We start from the raw sequence: 16929 nt of genomic DNA, 5'->3' as shown, positions 1-16929 counted from the left end.
TCTGTAACATTTCAGTGCATCTTCTGACCTGTGGCTTTGCCTCTCCTTTTCTGACGCTGAGCTCACTCCCAGTACTTACTAACTGAACTCAGCAATCTTGATTTTGACTTGAAGGCCTACTAATGACTGCTCATACCCATCTCCTGTGCTGCATTATCTAATTTGAGCTTGACAAATCCATGACACATGTGCTGCCATTTTCCCTCCCATGCCCATGGCAGACATCTCTAATAAATCACCACTCCCCCTTGGAATTTCTTGATGACTGGTGCTACCAATACTCCGCTGGCCTCGAGGGAATTCCATAGACCTTTGCCACCATTCTATGTCCACCCCAAGTATGGCCATCTGAACCTTCATTTAATTCCCCAGGACACTGCTGCAGCAAGGCTGAAACATTTCAACAAATTTTCTTAAAATTTTGAGTTGACAAAAGAGAAACAGATTAATGCATATCCATATCAGGAATAGCAAACAGGATTCACCTCTTAACTCCAGTCCTCTGGTAGCAGCTGTGTATAACCAGGGGTTGTTCCAGGTTGTGAAGCTAAATTTAAGAAGGAAGATGTGGTAATTGATTAACGATGTCTGCCTGGGACACAGGAGGGATGAATGTGCCATGAATTTTCCATGCTTAAATTAGATATTGTCTCAGTCTTCATAGCTCCCTGGCCCCATTTCATTTTAGATCTTAGTTTGGATCTCATGTAAGTACTCCAACCCCAGAAGGGACCCCATGCCTAGAAATTGCCCTCCTTGAAGTCTATAAGCCCAAGGTAACACTGAGAGCATTCCCTTTTCTGTCTTACAAAGGCCCATGTTTCCTTACAAAGGGCAAGGAGGCTGCCCCCCTCCTTTGGGAGAGAGCCTGCCTCTCCTCTCAGGGAGCAGTGCCCTGCTGTCTTAGGCAGCTCGGGCTGCTGTGACAAATATACCATTTGGCTTCATCCACAAATGTTTATTGTCCACAGTTCTGGAGGCTGGAAGTCCAAGATCACAGTGGCAACGTGTGAGGACCCTCCTCTTACTTCACAGCCAGCTGCCTTCTCCTGTGTCTTCACATGGCAGAGCGAGAGAGATGTCTCTCTCTCCCCTCTCTTCTTATAAGGGCATTAATCCCATCATGGGGACTCCACCCTCATAGCCTAATTACTTCCCAAAGGCCCCATCTCCAAATACCATCACACTGGGGATTAGGGTTTCAACATATGAACTTGGGGGGAATACAAATATTCAGTCCATAGCACTTACCCACGGGTCTCAACAGAACCTCCATATGCCCCAGTAGCCCAGCGTTCAGCCCCAAGATACACGTATGCAGCAGTGGTGGATTATTTCACTCATCTTGTCCTCTTCTTTCGTCAGCTCCAAGGGACCATTCTCCAATATGTGAAAACACTGATCGAGGTCATGCCCAAGATATGCCGCCTGCCCCGGCATGAGTACGGCTCCCCAGGTTGGTGACCAGGGGAACCAGGGGCTGGGTGCGGCGATAGGAAAATAGTCCAGACCCATCCCACTGTGGAAGGAGAGTCTGGCCATCTACCTTGAAGTATTTGCTTCTCTAACATGGCAGCAAGCGGTCAGAGCACTGGGTTTGCACCCTACCTCTGCCACTGAATCACCTTGGACCATTTTTAATCCCCCTGAGTAATAGTATCATCTTCCATCAGTGAAAGTAAATGATGCCCACTGGACCTGCTTCACAGCACTGCCCGGAAGCTGGAAGAGGTCCACAAATGAGAGAACAGTTAAATCATGAATAGCGAGGTATAGCTGTAAAGGCCTTCCTTAGTTCAGCACGTCTACATTCCTTCCTCCATATGTGTCTATTTGAAAGAGGCCGGTGCCCCAGGTGTGGCATAAAGTGACATTTCTAAGGTTAAGTCAGGAAATAGGAGTTTTTGCCACTCCACCTCTGCGCAGAGAAATAAGTCTTTCCTTTCCTAATAGTGAAAGCACGTGGACTGAATTTAGGGCCTGAGGGGTGGGGAAAGGTGGAGACTATGAGTTTGGCCCCAGGGGTTTTTTCTGAATACCAAGATGTCCGGCCCTGGGTCAGTGTGAATCAGAGTAGGAAAGGGCTGGGGCCGAAAGCTCTAGTTTTCGTTCCTAGCTGCGCCACTTAGCTGTGTGAGTGTGGACGCACCACTTACCTCTCAGCCTCATTTGAAAATGGGGGTAACTGTGCCTAGTCCCTGGTATCGTTATGAGTATTACGTGAGATCCTGCAGATAGCGATTAGCACGAACCTCCAGCTGACCATCCCCCTGCATCTCCCAGGGATCCTGGAATTCTTCCACCACCAGCTGAAGGACATCATCGAGTACGCAGAGCTCAAAACCGACGTGTTCCAGAGTCTGAGGGAGGTGGGAAACGCCATCCTGTTCTGCCTGCTTATCGAGCAAGCTCTGGTGAGTCCTGAGCCCCGAGGGACTGGCATGTCTCGAGGATGGAAGGGCCCCCCCCCAACCTCAACAGATGCCCGAGGCCCCTCTAGCGCACCCCGCCCAGGAGCCCTGCAGCTTAGTTCTGTGCTCTTCCAGGGCGGGCACACGCTCCTCTCCATTCCATTCAGACCACTCCGACCATTCGGACACTGAGGGGAAGCAGGCCCTGGAGTCAGACAGGCCTGGGTTCCATCCCAGACCCCCTCCGCTAGCGGCAGGGCCTCAGCAGTCCTTCGGAGCCTGGGTTTTCCATTCACTCCCTAGACACGTGGTTAACTCCTGGCTGCCACAGTCTGGGCACTGCACTGGGGGATGCAGCGGTAGCTGGCCCCACCTCGTGTCCTGGATGGTGGAGGGCAGACCTGCACTGAACAAGTGTTTACACAGAAACAATGTGTTTACTGTCACAGCAAGTGCTGCGAGGGATGAGTGCCAGGTCCGGTCCGCTGGGAACCTAAAACCTGGTGTGGTCTTGAGGGTGAGGGAGGACTTCTCTGAGGAGGTGACTTGGAAAATGACCAGGAATTGGCCTGGTGGAGAACTAGAGACAGCTGTTTCAGGCTAAGGGAAGGGCATGTAGTGTTGTCTCCTTTTGTTGTGATGGAAGACAGTGATTCTACCCTGCAGCACAGTTTAAAGGCTGAAAGGAGATAAGGCATATAAGGTGAGTACAGTAAGAACCAAATAATCGGTCAGAGTTAGCGTAATGGGCAAAAGCACGAGTCCCTGTGCTTCCACCTCTCGGGACCACACGGGACCAGCGCACTCTCTTCCACCGGGCCAGCCCTCATGGCTTATTCACAGAGGCTGCGTTCTCCACACACTCCCAGCGCTCTCCACTTTGCTCTGGTCCCATGAGGCGTCCACAGGTGGGCCCAGCCCTCCAGGCGCGCGGTGACTGGTACAGCCGGCGCAGTGGAAGGTAATGCAGAGGGGTGTTGCTTGATCCTCAGGACGCAGCAGGAGCATCTTTCAGCATCCATTCCTGCCTTCCTCTGTCCGCACACACATTCGGCAAAAGGGTATTGAGAGCCTGCTCGTTGCCAGGTGCAGTCCTAAGTGATGCGTAAATGGCCATGAATGAGAGAGACAAATTATTACCATTTTTATTCTGGAGAGGGTGGCGACTGAAGCAGTAAACAACCAGAGATGTGAATGCAGATGGTACGTGCTGTGAAAGAATAAACAGAGAAACAGGACAGATAGAGAGTCACAGGTGCCAGGAAGGCTGTGTTGTTTTTGGAGAGGATGGAGCTTGAGGCCTTTCAGAAATGGAGAGAACCCTGGAGTGAGCTGGAGTGAAGAGGTAATGTCGCCCAGGTGGGGGCTGAGGTGAGAGAGGTGGGTGGCCTCAGTCCTGGGCCGCGTGGGCCCCGCGGGAAACCTTAGGATGCTGTGAGATGGAGAGTGGGGGGGTCTGATTTACTTTCTTAAAGGCCCTTTACCTGTTGGGAGAAGAAGCAGCTGGAAGGTGAGTGAAGGGCAAGGCTATTTGTAGCTGTTCAGTCCGGGGGTCGTCTTGGAGGCAGGAGGCACAGGGAGAAGGGCAGGAAAAGGAAGGAATTTGGAAGGAGGTGGAACAAAGGTAGAGAGAGGTGGGAAGGAAGCAGTAAGAGCAAGATCTTAGAATAAGAGCCCAAGAGGATTCCTGCCTCGAACCGAGTGAGCTCTGCAGCCAGGGATGTGGACCAGCTGCTCTCTCAGACCCTTCCCACCTGACGGTCTCTGAAACACAGCCTCATTTGCCTTTCTTCTGTGGGGAGTAATAGCCTCTCTGTGCCCCTTTAGATGGACTCTTGAGACAGCTAAGTGTTCCTCTTCCCGCTAACTGGTTTTTAACATGGTTCAGTGGGCCTGGTTGCTATGGCAACGTAGCCATCAGAAGTTACAGGGATAAGATACATAGGCGAGGGCTTCCCTGGTGGCGCAGTGGTTGAGAGTCCGCCTGCCGATGCAGGGGACACGGGTTCGTGCCCCAGTCCAGGAAGATCCCACATGCCGCAGAGCGGCTGGGCCCGTGAGCCATGGCCGCTGAGCCTGCGCGTCCGGAGCCTGTGCTCCGCAACGGGAGAGGCGAAAACGCTCAAGGCCACAGGAAGAGGAGCACCAAGAGACGTGGAGATGGGGGAGGGGGGGTCCTTGAGGCCTCAGTTCCTAGTGTCTCTCGTCAGCGCCGCCTTTCATGCGGAGCATCAGTTAGCTTCCCCTGTATAGACCCCAAGAGGCAGACTGTGGATGAGGCTACAAGGAAAGGAAAATTCTGTCTCAGGCATCCCTGCCTAGGTGGTCGGTTGCATATACCGCAGAGGACAACAGGACACTCACATCAAAGACCTTCAGAGCTGAGACAGACTCCAACAGTATATGTGTCCCAACCCCCTCTATGCATAAGTGAGGAAGTGGAGAACCAGAGAGGGCGCAACTTGCCTGAGGTCACACAGCACATCAGCAGCAGAGGTGAAAGAACAAAAGCGAAGGTTTCTGGTACTGATCCCAGTCCTTGGGGGTATGGGGGTGGGAAGGGGACATAGAATCAGGGCTCCCCAAAGCTGTGCGCTCTGCTTTCTACTTAGACATCTGGGGAAATCCCCAAGCTAAGGCAGTGCTTTCCAAGATTAGAATGAGGCAGGAGCTTTTTAATTTATGAAGCTGGAATTAAATATTCAAATGACATATTGATTGTTCTCATTAAATAGGAGGACTAATAAAAAAACGATAGGAAGAGGGGAGGGAGGGAGGAAGGAGATACTCTTAATATATGTCTGTAGAGGAAGGGCGATTTAAACTGGAATATCTGTGCTCTGGAGGACCGTGTAACAGTCAATGAAAGTGGCTTTGCACATACAACATAGAAAATGGTGAAAGACATAATACTGAGTGGAAAAAAAGTGAGTTCCAACACAAGGCACACATTATGATGCCATAAAGTAAAATAAGCAAAATAAAGCTCACGAAATAACCCTGCATTGGAAAAAAAATCTAGGAAAACCATCCCAAATAATTCAGTCATTTTTCTCTAGGTATGAGGGAGGGAGCTAAGATTAGAGGTCAACAGGAACTTTTGCCATATCTGGAATGTCGAATTTTTACAAGGGAAATAAATTCATGATTATCATTGAACTAAAAATTAATTTAAAAAATATGAGTAGTATATCATAGTTTCAGAAAAACTGGAAGGACTCTGAAAAGTACAAAGTAAGAAGCCTTTTGCCCACTCGTGTTGTCTTTTTCTAATGTTTGCAGGGTTCTGTCCTGTGGTGGGTTCCATATCAGTATATATGCTACAAATACCTTCTCTTACTCTGTGGCTTGCCTTTTTTTTTTTTTAACAGATTATTAGTATATCATTGATTTGTGGATGGAGAGAATATAAATTGAAAAGATTGATTGTCTGGACAAAGATATATTTTCTTCTTTAAGTTCGGTGTTTATAAAAAATTCAGGGTGCAATAGCAGTACAGGAAAACATGTATATCCCTATGGGATGGGTTGTTTGTTTGCTTGGTGTTTTTAATGAAGGTCTAACAAGCGTACAGTAATATAGTTGACCCTTGAACAACGTGGGGGTTAGAGGTACCTACCCTCTGCATAGCTGAAAATCTGTGTGTAACTTTACAGTTGGCCCTCCATATCTGCCGTTCCATATCCATGGTTCCAATCTGCAGATTCAACCAGCCACGGGTCTTGTAGTACCGCAGTATTTACTATTGAAAACTATCCATGAATAAGTGGACCCACACAGTTCAAACCCATGTGTTCCAGGGTCAAGTGCATATGGAGTATGCAGTATTCCCACTACATAGACTAGTTGAATCATCCATGTTACTGTGGATGTATGTTTGGATTGTTTATAGCTTGATACCATTATGAATAAAGATACTATGAATGTTCTTATACATTTCTTTTGGTGGATGTATACTCTCATTTTTATTGGGTTAATATCTAGTAGTGAAATGGTTGGATCAATGTGTAGACATATGTTTAGCTTCAGTAGATACTACCAAACAGCTATACGAGGTGGTTGTACCAGTGTATACTCCCGTTCAGCAATGCATGAGAGTGTTTTTTCTTCACACGCTCATGACCGGTTGGATTTGTCTGTCTTTTCAGTCATAGCCGTTCTGGTGGATATGTTGCAATATCTCACTCTGGTTTTGATCTCCCTGATGGCTAATAATGCTGAGCCTCTTTCCATATGGCATTCCCATTTGGACAGCCTCTCTTGTGAAATGTTGTTCAGTATTTTTGCCTATTTATTACTGAGTTATCTTTTCTTTATTGACTGGTAGACATGATTTATATATTATAGATACATGTATTACAAATATATTTCTGTGGCATGTCTTCTGATGAGCAGAAGTTCTTCAGGTTTATTGTATTTACCCTTTCTTTTTCCTGTATGATTGCTGCTCTTGTGACTTGTTCAAACAAGTGTCCCCTACTCTTAAGTCATGAAGATATGTTATCTTCTCAGAGTTTTAGAGTTCAGCCTTTCCAGGCGTAAGAGACCTTTAAGTCTATTATTCACCTGGAATTGATGTTTGTGTTGAGTGAGAGGTAGAAATTCAATTTCATTTCTTTCCAAGTTGTCTCCACACATCTGATTGAAAAGCCGTCTCCACACACCTGATTGAAAAGCCGTCTTTCTCCCCACTGTGCACAGTGGTAGTGCTGAGTCTGTCATTTATCAAGTGTCCACAAAGGGCTGGTCATGGCAGGCTTTTAATAGATACTTGTTGAATCGAATCTGAAATGGACCGTATTTGTTAGGTATCTATTTATAAGGCTGTTGTGTTTTTAAAGGAAATTCTGTTCCTAATGACTAGAATTTCCTCTAGTATCTTTTACCCTGAGAAATCATAAGGGAACTATTCCACAATCACCAAGTTTTCAAATTTTGTGTGGTTTTCGAGCCATCAGCCCATTGTTTGTTATGCCAACGCACACCAGGAGAGGGCCCTATTCTTTCATGGGAGCAAGGGAGGGCCTGAGTCCCTGTGGAGACAGCCCTTCAGTCTGCAGAGCCTCCCACGCAGGGCTTGAGAGTGTTCCCTGCCTTTGGGCCTGTTGTTTATTTATTTTCTCCTCCGTATAGCAGAGTCAGCCATGGTTATAGTGGTCGGTCATGAGAGAATTACTTATCTTTACAGGACGTGAGGACAGTTCAGGCCCAAACTCACAGAACTGATTGCTGGTCAGATTTGGGAGAGCTGTCGGAGGCCATCCAGGGCAGGTGTCTCTACATCACCACCACTGACATTTGGGGCCAGATACTCCGTATTGGCGCGGGGGGGGGGGCATGTCGTGTGCGTGGCAAGGTGCTGAGCAGCATCTCTGGGCTCTGCCCCATAGATACCAGTAGTACCTCCCCAGTTATGATAGCCAAAAATGTCTCCAGATATTGCCTGATAAAAACCTCCCCCGTTGAGTACCACTGATCTGGTGCAATCCCAGTTCCACATTTAGCAGATAGGAAACTGAGTCCCGCAGAGGGAGATAACCTTCTCAGAGCTACAGCTACTCAGCTAGTGCAGGAGTTGAGACAAGAACCCAAGATTCTCACGGTTCACATACTCAGGGCCAGAGAGCTGCTCTCCTGAGCTTTGCAGATTGCTCTGTTGGCTTTTGTTTCTATTTTTGTTTTAGTTCCAACTCCATGTCTGACCCCTCTATCTCCTGCTTCCACTTTATAGTCCCTTTTCTTTCATTTTGCTTTCCTTATTGCATCACTGAAATAAATTCATCGCTAGAAAACAGAGAGGTGCAGAAAGAAGGAAACAAAGAGCACAGTGCCGCACCAAGATAGCCACTGTTCACATTCCAGTGTGTTTACGTTCCAACATATTAATTTTCCACGTATACATACATATGTGTGTGTGTGTGTGTTTTACTTTGTTTAGTTGGAAAAGTAACATTCACCAAGCTGAGAAGAATGATTACCTCTGTGGGGTCTGAGGGAGGCAGGGACAGACTGGGGTTAGGAATCTTCTACTTTTACTCTGCACCCTAAATTATTGTTTGAATTTAGTGCAGTAAGCCTTTATTGCTTTTTTTTTTTCCCCTTAAGAGGAAATACTCCCGCGCTGAACAAATGTTCACGCTCCCTGATGCATGGGAAGTTAAAACAAAAGCCCACCCTCTACCACCCACCTCAGACTGTCACTCCATATTCCACCTATACTTGATCCAGGGTTATTTTGCTCCTCACCCTGAGAAAAGATGCCCCCAGTTACGCAGAACACGAATTCTGTCCTCATACCCAGGCACCATCAAGTGGCTCCCCTCCGCCTGACTGTATGAGTGGTTCCTCCAGCCCAAACCCAGAACACAGTGTTTTTCTCAACTGGAGACGAGCCAGGATTTGTGGGAAGGAGGCATCTTGACTCCCAGTAATACCTTTCCTTTCCGTGGCTTTACGGTTTTTAAATATATTTACATCCTTTCAGACCTGTCATAATCTGGGAAACACACCTGTTAGGTTCATCAGATTCCTGGCAAAAATGGTCTGTCAGTAAGAGTCTTTGGTTCTTCAGACATGACTGAGACCCCCCAACAGGCCAGGCAGTGTGTGGGACTCCGGGGCTCACCGATCACTGGACACCATCACTTCCTGGACGGCACTGTTCACCGTCTACACCCTCTGTCTTTCAATATGGAGGGCTAGCCCTCTGGGGGGTGGGCAGGATGATCTCAGGGCCTTTAACTATTGACTTACTAAAAAAACAGGAAATAAATTCAGCCCTCCCGTTTATTAACACAGCGCTCAACAGTGACAGCTGTGTAGAGTTGATCAAATAAATACGTGCTAGTTGAGGTGTTTGCTCAAATTTTACTAATGAAAGTGTGTGGTCAAAAAAGTTTGGAGAGTGACCAGCCTATTTCAGAACAACTGAGTGAATAGTGGCATCAAACAAGCACTGATCTGTGGAACACAGAGGAGGGGTGGGGGTGATAGGAAAGATTTCCCAGGTGAGGGTCCCTTTTGCATCCTCAGCCCCAAATACAGAGCTCATTAATTATAGTCTCAATGAATGGGGGCAGGAACATGTCATCTCTGTCCTAGATGATGAGTAGAGACATGCCTGTTGGACCTCTAAAATCTTCAAGATACCGCCATTCAATGGGCAACAGAGGCGGTCAGTCACCTTCGTCCAAAGCCACCTCTGTCCTTGGAATATGCTATGCTGATGTCATTAACCTTGCCGGTAGTTGCCACAAAATCAGGGCCTTGGTTACTCACTTCTGTATTGATGACTTTTCTATGACGAGACCCCAGTGGATAGAATGCCTAGAAGCTGAGGGTTCGGGGGTCGTTTGGTACAGTTTGCTCTACTAAGTGTTACAGATCTTCAAACACCCAGGAGGTAGTGTAATGGTCTCGTTAAAATCACTCAAACTCCTAAAATATCCTGATGTCTGAGCCCCATCCCACTCCAAGGAAAACAAAATTTTCGCCAGTGGGGCCCTGGCTGAAATGCCTAAAAGCTCCACACTTGACGGTAATGTGCAGCCAGGGTGGAGAGCCCCTGTTCTAGAAGGCATCTTCTTAACTAGTATTGCCAAAGCTTGGTCGTTGACGTGTTGTCGTCACAGTTCTTGCCATAGCTGCAGACCACTGGTCCTATTTGTATTTAAAGTAACTTTTTACCTTAAACTTATTTTAAAAGGAAACTTCATATCACTTCCATTTAAAACACAATATTCTCTTGCTGTCATTAGAAAGCAACCAGAATAATAAATTCCATCAAAACAAAACACGATGGTATAATTCCAGTTGCTGTGTGCCTAGGCCCTGAGCCTGAGACCTGCACTCTCTCTCTGTTAAAAACAGAGATCAGCAAATGTTACAGAAGTAGTAAGACATGCTGGTTCCAAGTGGAGACTTTCTCATTAAACTTGTGAGAAAGATTAATAGGAAACTGAAAAGGAAAAAACGTTCTCGCTGTGACTCACTATTATGAAATTCCATTGCACTGTACCCGCATTTCCCACCCTTGGGAAAATGCCAACCTTGGTTGACATAGACATGCATCTGAGGGAAGGAAAAGCTACTTTCGAGGTCAGTTTCTTGGCTGTAGATCTTTCCTAGTTGACCAGACATGATTCTGATCCAGAATAATAATTCATTTTCCCCTTGACAATTCGGGGGGTGGAGGTGAGACATAGTAAGTAATATATAGCATTATTCAAGTGAGGCACAGATCGGTGGGGAAAGAACACACACACAGACACACACACACACACACACACACACACACACACACACACACACACACACACACACACACACACACACACACACACACGAAATTAAATTACTGATTTATTCAGCCAGGGCTACAGAGAGCTCCTGGAAGTGAGGGGCCCACGGAGCAGGACCAGATGGAGCATGCCTCAGGTGAACTTTCCACTGCACCTGGAGTCCCCACTGAGGGGCTGGAAGCTGCAGCTCGTACTTTCTGTGCACAGGAGGGTCGTGGTGGATGTGGGAAGCCTCATTTCATGGCTGTTCCACACGCCCTGTATCCTTGGGGCTTAACATCAGCACGCAGGAAACACTGACATCTATGTGCATCCATATAAGGGAATGTTTAGACCGCTGGGCTCTCTGGTCAGGCCCTGTCCCCCGCCACCCCCTTCCTGCGGGAAAGCCAGGGTGGGGATTCCTGTGGGGTGCCCCACCTCTAGTTTTCCAGCTCATTTCTCCACGCTCACCGACAAAGACAAGAAAAAAAAAAAGAAGTGTTAGTATTATTGTCTTTGTTGCCTCAAGACTCAGAATGTTATTTAAGAAAATACTGTTTTTGAAAATGGTTTGATGATTCCCCTTAGGAAATCAGCTAAAACTGGTATGTAGTCATTCACCCAGAAACAGAGCCTAAAGGTAGAGTCTAATGCTGTTCTACAGGAATCTGACACGCGTAGGATCACACCGACCCTGTTTTTTAAAATATGTATCCTGAATCTATCTGTTAACCAAGAGAAGTCAAATGCCCAGTTAGCCCCCTAGAGTGAGTGAGTTGGGAACATGAAGTTTTGTGGTATTTCATGGAAATCCCTAATAGTTCATCAGTTTTAAATTAAGTAAGATAGAAAAGGAAAATTTTAAGACTGAAAACAATACAAAAATAAAATACTCATCCCTTGAATTTTTACGTGGGTTCCTTACAATACAGTATTTTTGCATCCTGACTTCAAAAATCTCTTCATTTTTACCTGCTCTGTTAACAGAGAGCAATTTTAGCTCTTACTAATCCTCTAACGACTACTACTCTCAGAATCGTAATATGTTAGGGGTTGTCCTAAGCAATAGTAATAGTAAATGGCACTTGGTAAGTGTAGCAATTGTCACTCATTAGCTTCTCCTAGGGAGGACCCTGTACTGAAGCAGGAACACACAGCGGTTCCCAAAGGAGGAAATCACTGGAATACTTTTTTGGTAGAGAAATTGCTTCGTCTTCACACTTTAGAAAACTCATCGTGGTTGGATCCTAGATCCCCCAAAAAAGGCTATAAAAGAAACAGCTTAAGAGCAACCAGGAAATGTTAGTATGTTATATGATATCAAGAACTTTTTAATATAGGTGATCATAATATTGAGGTTACGTAGGAGGATGTCCTTGTTTTCAGGAATTGCATGCTGAAGTATTTAAGGCTGAGTGACGCAATGGCTTCAGCTTACTTTCAGATGATTCAGTAAATCAGAGAGAGTCAAAGCAGATATGGCAAAATGTTCATTGGGACTCTACATCAAGAGTATAAGGATGTTCATTGTTCTTTCAAATATTTTGTACGTCTAACATTTTTCATAACACAAACTTGAGGGGTGTGTGAAGGAAACTGAATCATGGAATCTGGAAAGTTAAGATGAAAAAGGGTCACATGATGTATAAAGAGGAAGAAAAGTTATGATGGCTTTTGTTTTTTTTCAGCTACTTGCGCTAGTTGGTGGGATTTACTCTTGGTAACATATGCCCCAGAGCTACTTATGACCTCATTTTTTTTTTTTTTTTTTTTTGCTGTACGCGGGCCTCTCACTGTTGTGGCCTCTCCCGTTGCGGAGCACGGGCTCCGGACGCGCAGGCTCAGCGGCAATGGCTCACGGGCCCAGCCACTCTGCGGCATGTGGGATCTTCCCGGACCGGGACACGAACCCGTGTCCCCTGCATCGGCAGGTGGACTCTCAACCACTGCGCCACCAGGGAAGCCCTGACCTCATTTTTGTAATTTATAGAGGCATCTGCTAGTGCTGAACTCAGCCACGACTCTCATGCTGCCCATCTGTTTGATTTGTGAGCAGGAAATAGCAGTTCAAGATCATACAAAGGCGAAGCTGGGGAAGCTGGCCAGCCCAAATTAGAAGGAGGCCACTCGGGTTTCTGAGCACCGCTGGGAGAGCACGCAGGACACCACTGTCGGCTGCCCTCCTCCCAGGGGCCTGTGGTAGGGAGACTTTCCCTCTGCTTCTAGGTCTTCGAGAGAAAAGAAAACAGTAATGCCTTCCCCCTGTGCTTAACTTAAGAGACATGTTTCCATCCAGCTTCTTTGAGGGTCACTGCCTTTCCATTCTTGCTCTGGGTGGAATTTACTAGTAGGTAAAGCATTAGGGGATAAAAGACAGCTGATTTGCCCATGTAGCAGCAAAAAGGATCTTCATACCATTGTGAATCAGATCATGCAACTCTCCAGCTTAAAACTGACAGGTGGCTTCTCATTGTACTTAAAAATCTTTTCTTTTAATTTATTTCATTCAAGTATAGTTGATGTATAATGTTTTGTTAATTTCTGCTAACTCCCAGCTTTGGCCTGTGAGGCCCAGATTATTCAGCTGTACCTTCTCCTCCGACTTCATCTTTTATTAGCACTCTCTCCCTGGCTGCACACGCCAGCCACATCAAGCACACGGCCGACTTTGAAGGTCAGGCTAGAGATAAGGAATCCGCGGTACCCTGAAGATCTGCACCAGGACCAAGGCTGAATCTTACTATATCCTTGGCTTCTACCCTGTTGCTTGCTCACATTTACCCCCTTGGCATTATAATTCAAGGGGCACCAAGAGCACCCCCAAAACAAAAGCATCTCTTCTGCTTTCTATCACAGTATATGAAATTCTCCTATTAAGAGACTTAATTTGTTGATTTGAAATATTATCTGATCTTTAGAAGCCCCGCTAAAATACAAAGTCTGCTGAGGCTGTTTGGGAGAAAGATAATGCTGTGCAAGCCAGTTCATTCGTGGGTATTCATTTATCAAATAATTGTGTTTTTTTAAATTTTTATTTATTTTATTTATGTATATTTGGCTGCACTGGGTCTTCATTGCTGCGTGCGGGCTTTCTCTAGTTGTGGCGAGTGGGAAGCTACTCTTCATTGTGGTGCACAGTCTTCTCATTGCGGTGGCTTCTCATTGTGGAGCATGGGCTCTAGGCGTGTGGGCTTCAGTAGTTATGGCTCACGGGCTCAGTAGTTGTGGCTCATGGACTCTAGAGTGCAGGCTCAGTAGTTGTGGCGCAAGGGCTTAGTTGCTCCGCGGCATGTGGCATCCTCCCGGACCAGGGCTGGAACCCATGTCCCCTGCACTAGCAGGCGGATTCTTAACCACTGCGCCACCAGGGAAGTCCGTCAAATAGTTTTGAGGAGTAGGAAGATCACTCAGGAAAAGGTGTGGGGGAACTAAAAGACCTCCAGGCAAAAACAAAAACAAACCAAAGGAAAACACTGAAGTAGAAACTCTGTACTGTGCTTGGTGAGATGTTGATAGTATACACTAAGTGATAGAAATAGATTACAGAAGAATAATATTTTATATTCCATTCTTATTTAAAATATATGCTTAAATGTTTTATGCATGGAAAAACCTGGCAGGATAAACCCCAAAAGGTTATCAGTGATGACCACTGGATGATGGGGTTATACATTTTTCCTTTTATAAACAAAAATGTATCTGCATCTTCTATTTTTTCAAAAATAGCCAGAAAGAAAGGGGCTAGAGTGACAGTTTTAAAAATATATCTAACACATTGCACAGTGACTGTATTTAACAGCACTGTATTATATATTTGAAAGATGCTAAGAGAGTAAATCTTAAATGTTCTCACCACAACAATAAGAACAAAGATGGCAGTTGTGTGAGGTGAAGAATGTATCAACTAACCTATCGCGGCAATCATTTAGCAGTATGTACGGGTATCAATCATCACGTCATACACCTTAAACTTACACAATATTATATGTCAATGATCTCAGTATATCTGGGAGAAAAAGCTGTGTCCACTAAATTAATAGTTTTTCAAAGGATAGTCTTTTCCTAGAGGGTGAATTAAGTATTGGGTGCATTTCCAGAAGAAAATGACAAATGTCAGGTCAAATAACACATGTAAAGTGATTAAAATGTTGTTGTTGTTGTTGATGGACCTTAGAAGTCAGGGATAACAACTTTGTAGCTTGAGCGCCATTGCCCCTATTATACCCAAGGCAGACATTAATAATCCATCCTGCTGAGCCCAAGTATGATGTCAGAATCCTCTCCAGAAGCAGCCACTGCCTCTCGGTCATGGTTGGTACATGAGATGACCTCAGGGCCATCACTAGCACATATGTTGTCTTCAGGCAAATCATGAAGAGATATCCTTTCTCACGATCTTCCACCTCCTTCTTTTGAATTATTTTCATAATATATTGATGTTTTTATGGAACAAAATACATCTGCTGGAAAATCATTATAAACAATCAATCTCTGATGTCTACGATATGTTTGGCACCCCCTAGGATGGGATACCCTTGAACAATACGCTATCTGCATAAACCATTCACAGCAGCCCTGGGTGATACTTTTTTGTCATCCCTGCTAGAGATTCCCCCCCCCCAAAAAAAAACAAATCCTTATCTCCCCCCAAAAAATAAACAAATCCTTATCTCCCAAAAAAAAGAGTGGTCTGAGACCCCTGGAGACTGCTCCATTGTCCTGACATTCTAGCACTGGAGTTTGTCCTACTTTGGTATCTGGGAGGCAACTAAAGTACCCACTTCCTCTTGGTCAGATGTACAGTCCATATAGAAAGGCAAAAGGGCAAGACATAGGACGCTGACGAGGTATTATTAACCAGTCAGCTGTTTCCATTTCAGGGCAGTAAGATGGAAGGAAGACTGTGGGTCTTTGTTCCAATTAAAACTCAGACTTAATTCCATTTTTTTTCCCAGTCCATGAATTTGCTAATTTCACATTCCAGTGATTTGCAATGAACATAGTTCCCTGGGGCCTTTGCTGTTGCATTGGCCGCATTGCAGGCCCAGCCTCTCCCTCCCAACACCCAGCATTTGGGGTTGCAGTCCAGTGGTTCTGAAGAGGTGTTCTGGGTGGCATGGTCCGCTGGGCTTCATGATGAGTAAGGGGAACTCAGATGATGAGGACATCTTCCACCCAGCAGGTTCTAACTGGTCACTTAGAGTTTTTAAATCAGCATTCCCAACTTGAGACTTGGTACAGGCACACGGAAGTCCTCGTGCTTTCGTCCCTCTCAAGAAAGACCTATGTCCATTCAGCAGAGCAGGATGAAAGAACAGGGTAAGGTTGGTTTTAGAAAAGATGATTGTCCTATAGCCCCAGTGCAGGTCAGGCCAGACCTAGATCAGCAAGAGAATTCCGAGAGGTCTCAGCTACAGCTTATCACACGTTTCTTTATTAGGTAAGTATTACCATATACCCTGCCTATATCCAAAAGAATATGCAGTGCCTTATACTTAAATTGTTTTGCTGAGTCTAGGGACGATGACACAGAATAAGACCAAAAAGGCATCAAGAGGCAGAGGGGGAGGCCAGGGTGTGTTACATCAGGCTCCCTCAGCCCAATTTCAGGTTGATTCCCAGGTACTCTCCTGGAAAGGGTATATCTTTGGACTCAGAAATCCTGGATTCAGGTCTTACCTCCGTGCTTGACAGCTATGAGCCTCTGGGGAAATGGTTGAATCCCTGAGCCTTAGTTTCTACAGCCCCAAAATGCTGGGGCTAGGTCCCTACTTCCCAGAGCCTTTGTGTGAAATGAGGTTACCAGAGACACCTCCCTTCTCTTCCCACAGCCCAGCAAGGATGCTTTGACTCGCCTTCCCTGGAAGTCGCCTAAAGCTGAGGGGTCTGACTGCCTGCAGCCGCGTCAGCCCACCCCTCCGTTACTCGCCCGCTGAGCAAATGATTTCCTGCTCTCTACACACCAGCCATCTCATCTCCGATCTTATCTTCCCTCTGTCTGTGATTGCACATTCCCTGCCCATCCTCCCAGGCCCATCTCAGGGCCATCAGTACCTCATTCCCCCCAGTTCTCGTGTTCAGCACACACTTCATCGAATGCCTGTTCTCTGCAAGACACCTGGTGTTATTTCTCCCTCCTGCTAGTCTCTAGAGCCCTTGGTTGCAGACTTCTTTTGCACCTAGCAATTCTGTTTATTTCCCAGTCACAGGTATCTTTAACCCTCTTCCCCTACTA

At 46.0% G+C, this 16929-nt stretch overlaps 1 protein-coding gene and 1 long non-coding RNA gene across 5 annotated transcripts in view; one reads left to right on the top strand and one right to left on the bottom strand.

Moving 5' to 3' along the window:
• LOC149743990 (cytoplasmic FMR1-interacting protein 2-like) overlaps nucleotides 1-16929 on the top strand; it is a 70725-nt gene that overhangs the window by 31503 nt on the left and 22293 nt on the right. For all 4 annotated transcript variants that reach the window (XR_016391606.1, XR_016391604.1, XR_016391605.1 and 1 more), the window contains exons 7-8: nucleotides 1366-1456; nucleotides 2284-2414. Coding sequence is in view for 1 of the 4 variants with exons in the window: in XM_089905922.1 (XP_089762048.1) it covers nucleotides 1366-1456; nucleotides 2284-2414 (222 nt within the window). In the remaining 3 variants the exon portion in view is untranslated. The remainder of the gene's footprint in view (nucleotides 1-1365; nucleotides 1457-2283; nucleotides 2415-16929) is intronic.
• The window catches only part of LOC149743989 (uncharacterized), a 48086-nt gene continuing 45495 nt past the window's right edge, over nucleotides 14339-16929 (bottom strand). Inside the window, exon 3 of the long non-coding RNA XR_016391607.1 lies at nucleotides 14339-15977. This is a non-coding gene — a long non-coding RNA (uncharacterized LOC149743989). The remainder of the gene's footprint in view (nucleotides 15978-16929) is intronic.

The sequence above is a fragment of the Delphinapterus leucas genome, unplaced genomic scaffold (assembly GCF_059928025.1).
Source record: "Delphinapterus leucas isolate spDelLeu-1000000601 "Yukka" unplaced genomic scaffold, BTC_Dleu_Yukka2 spDelLeu_asBTCV2_sq31, whole genome shotgun sequence".
Taxonomy (NCBI): Eukaryota; Metazoa; Chordata; class Mammalia; order Artiodactyla; family Monodontidae; genus Delphinapterus; species Delphinapterus leucas.
Note: the sequence above shows the minus strand (reverse complement) of the source record. Positions and strands in the feature narration are given on the sequence as shown.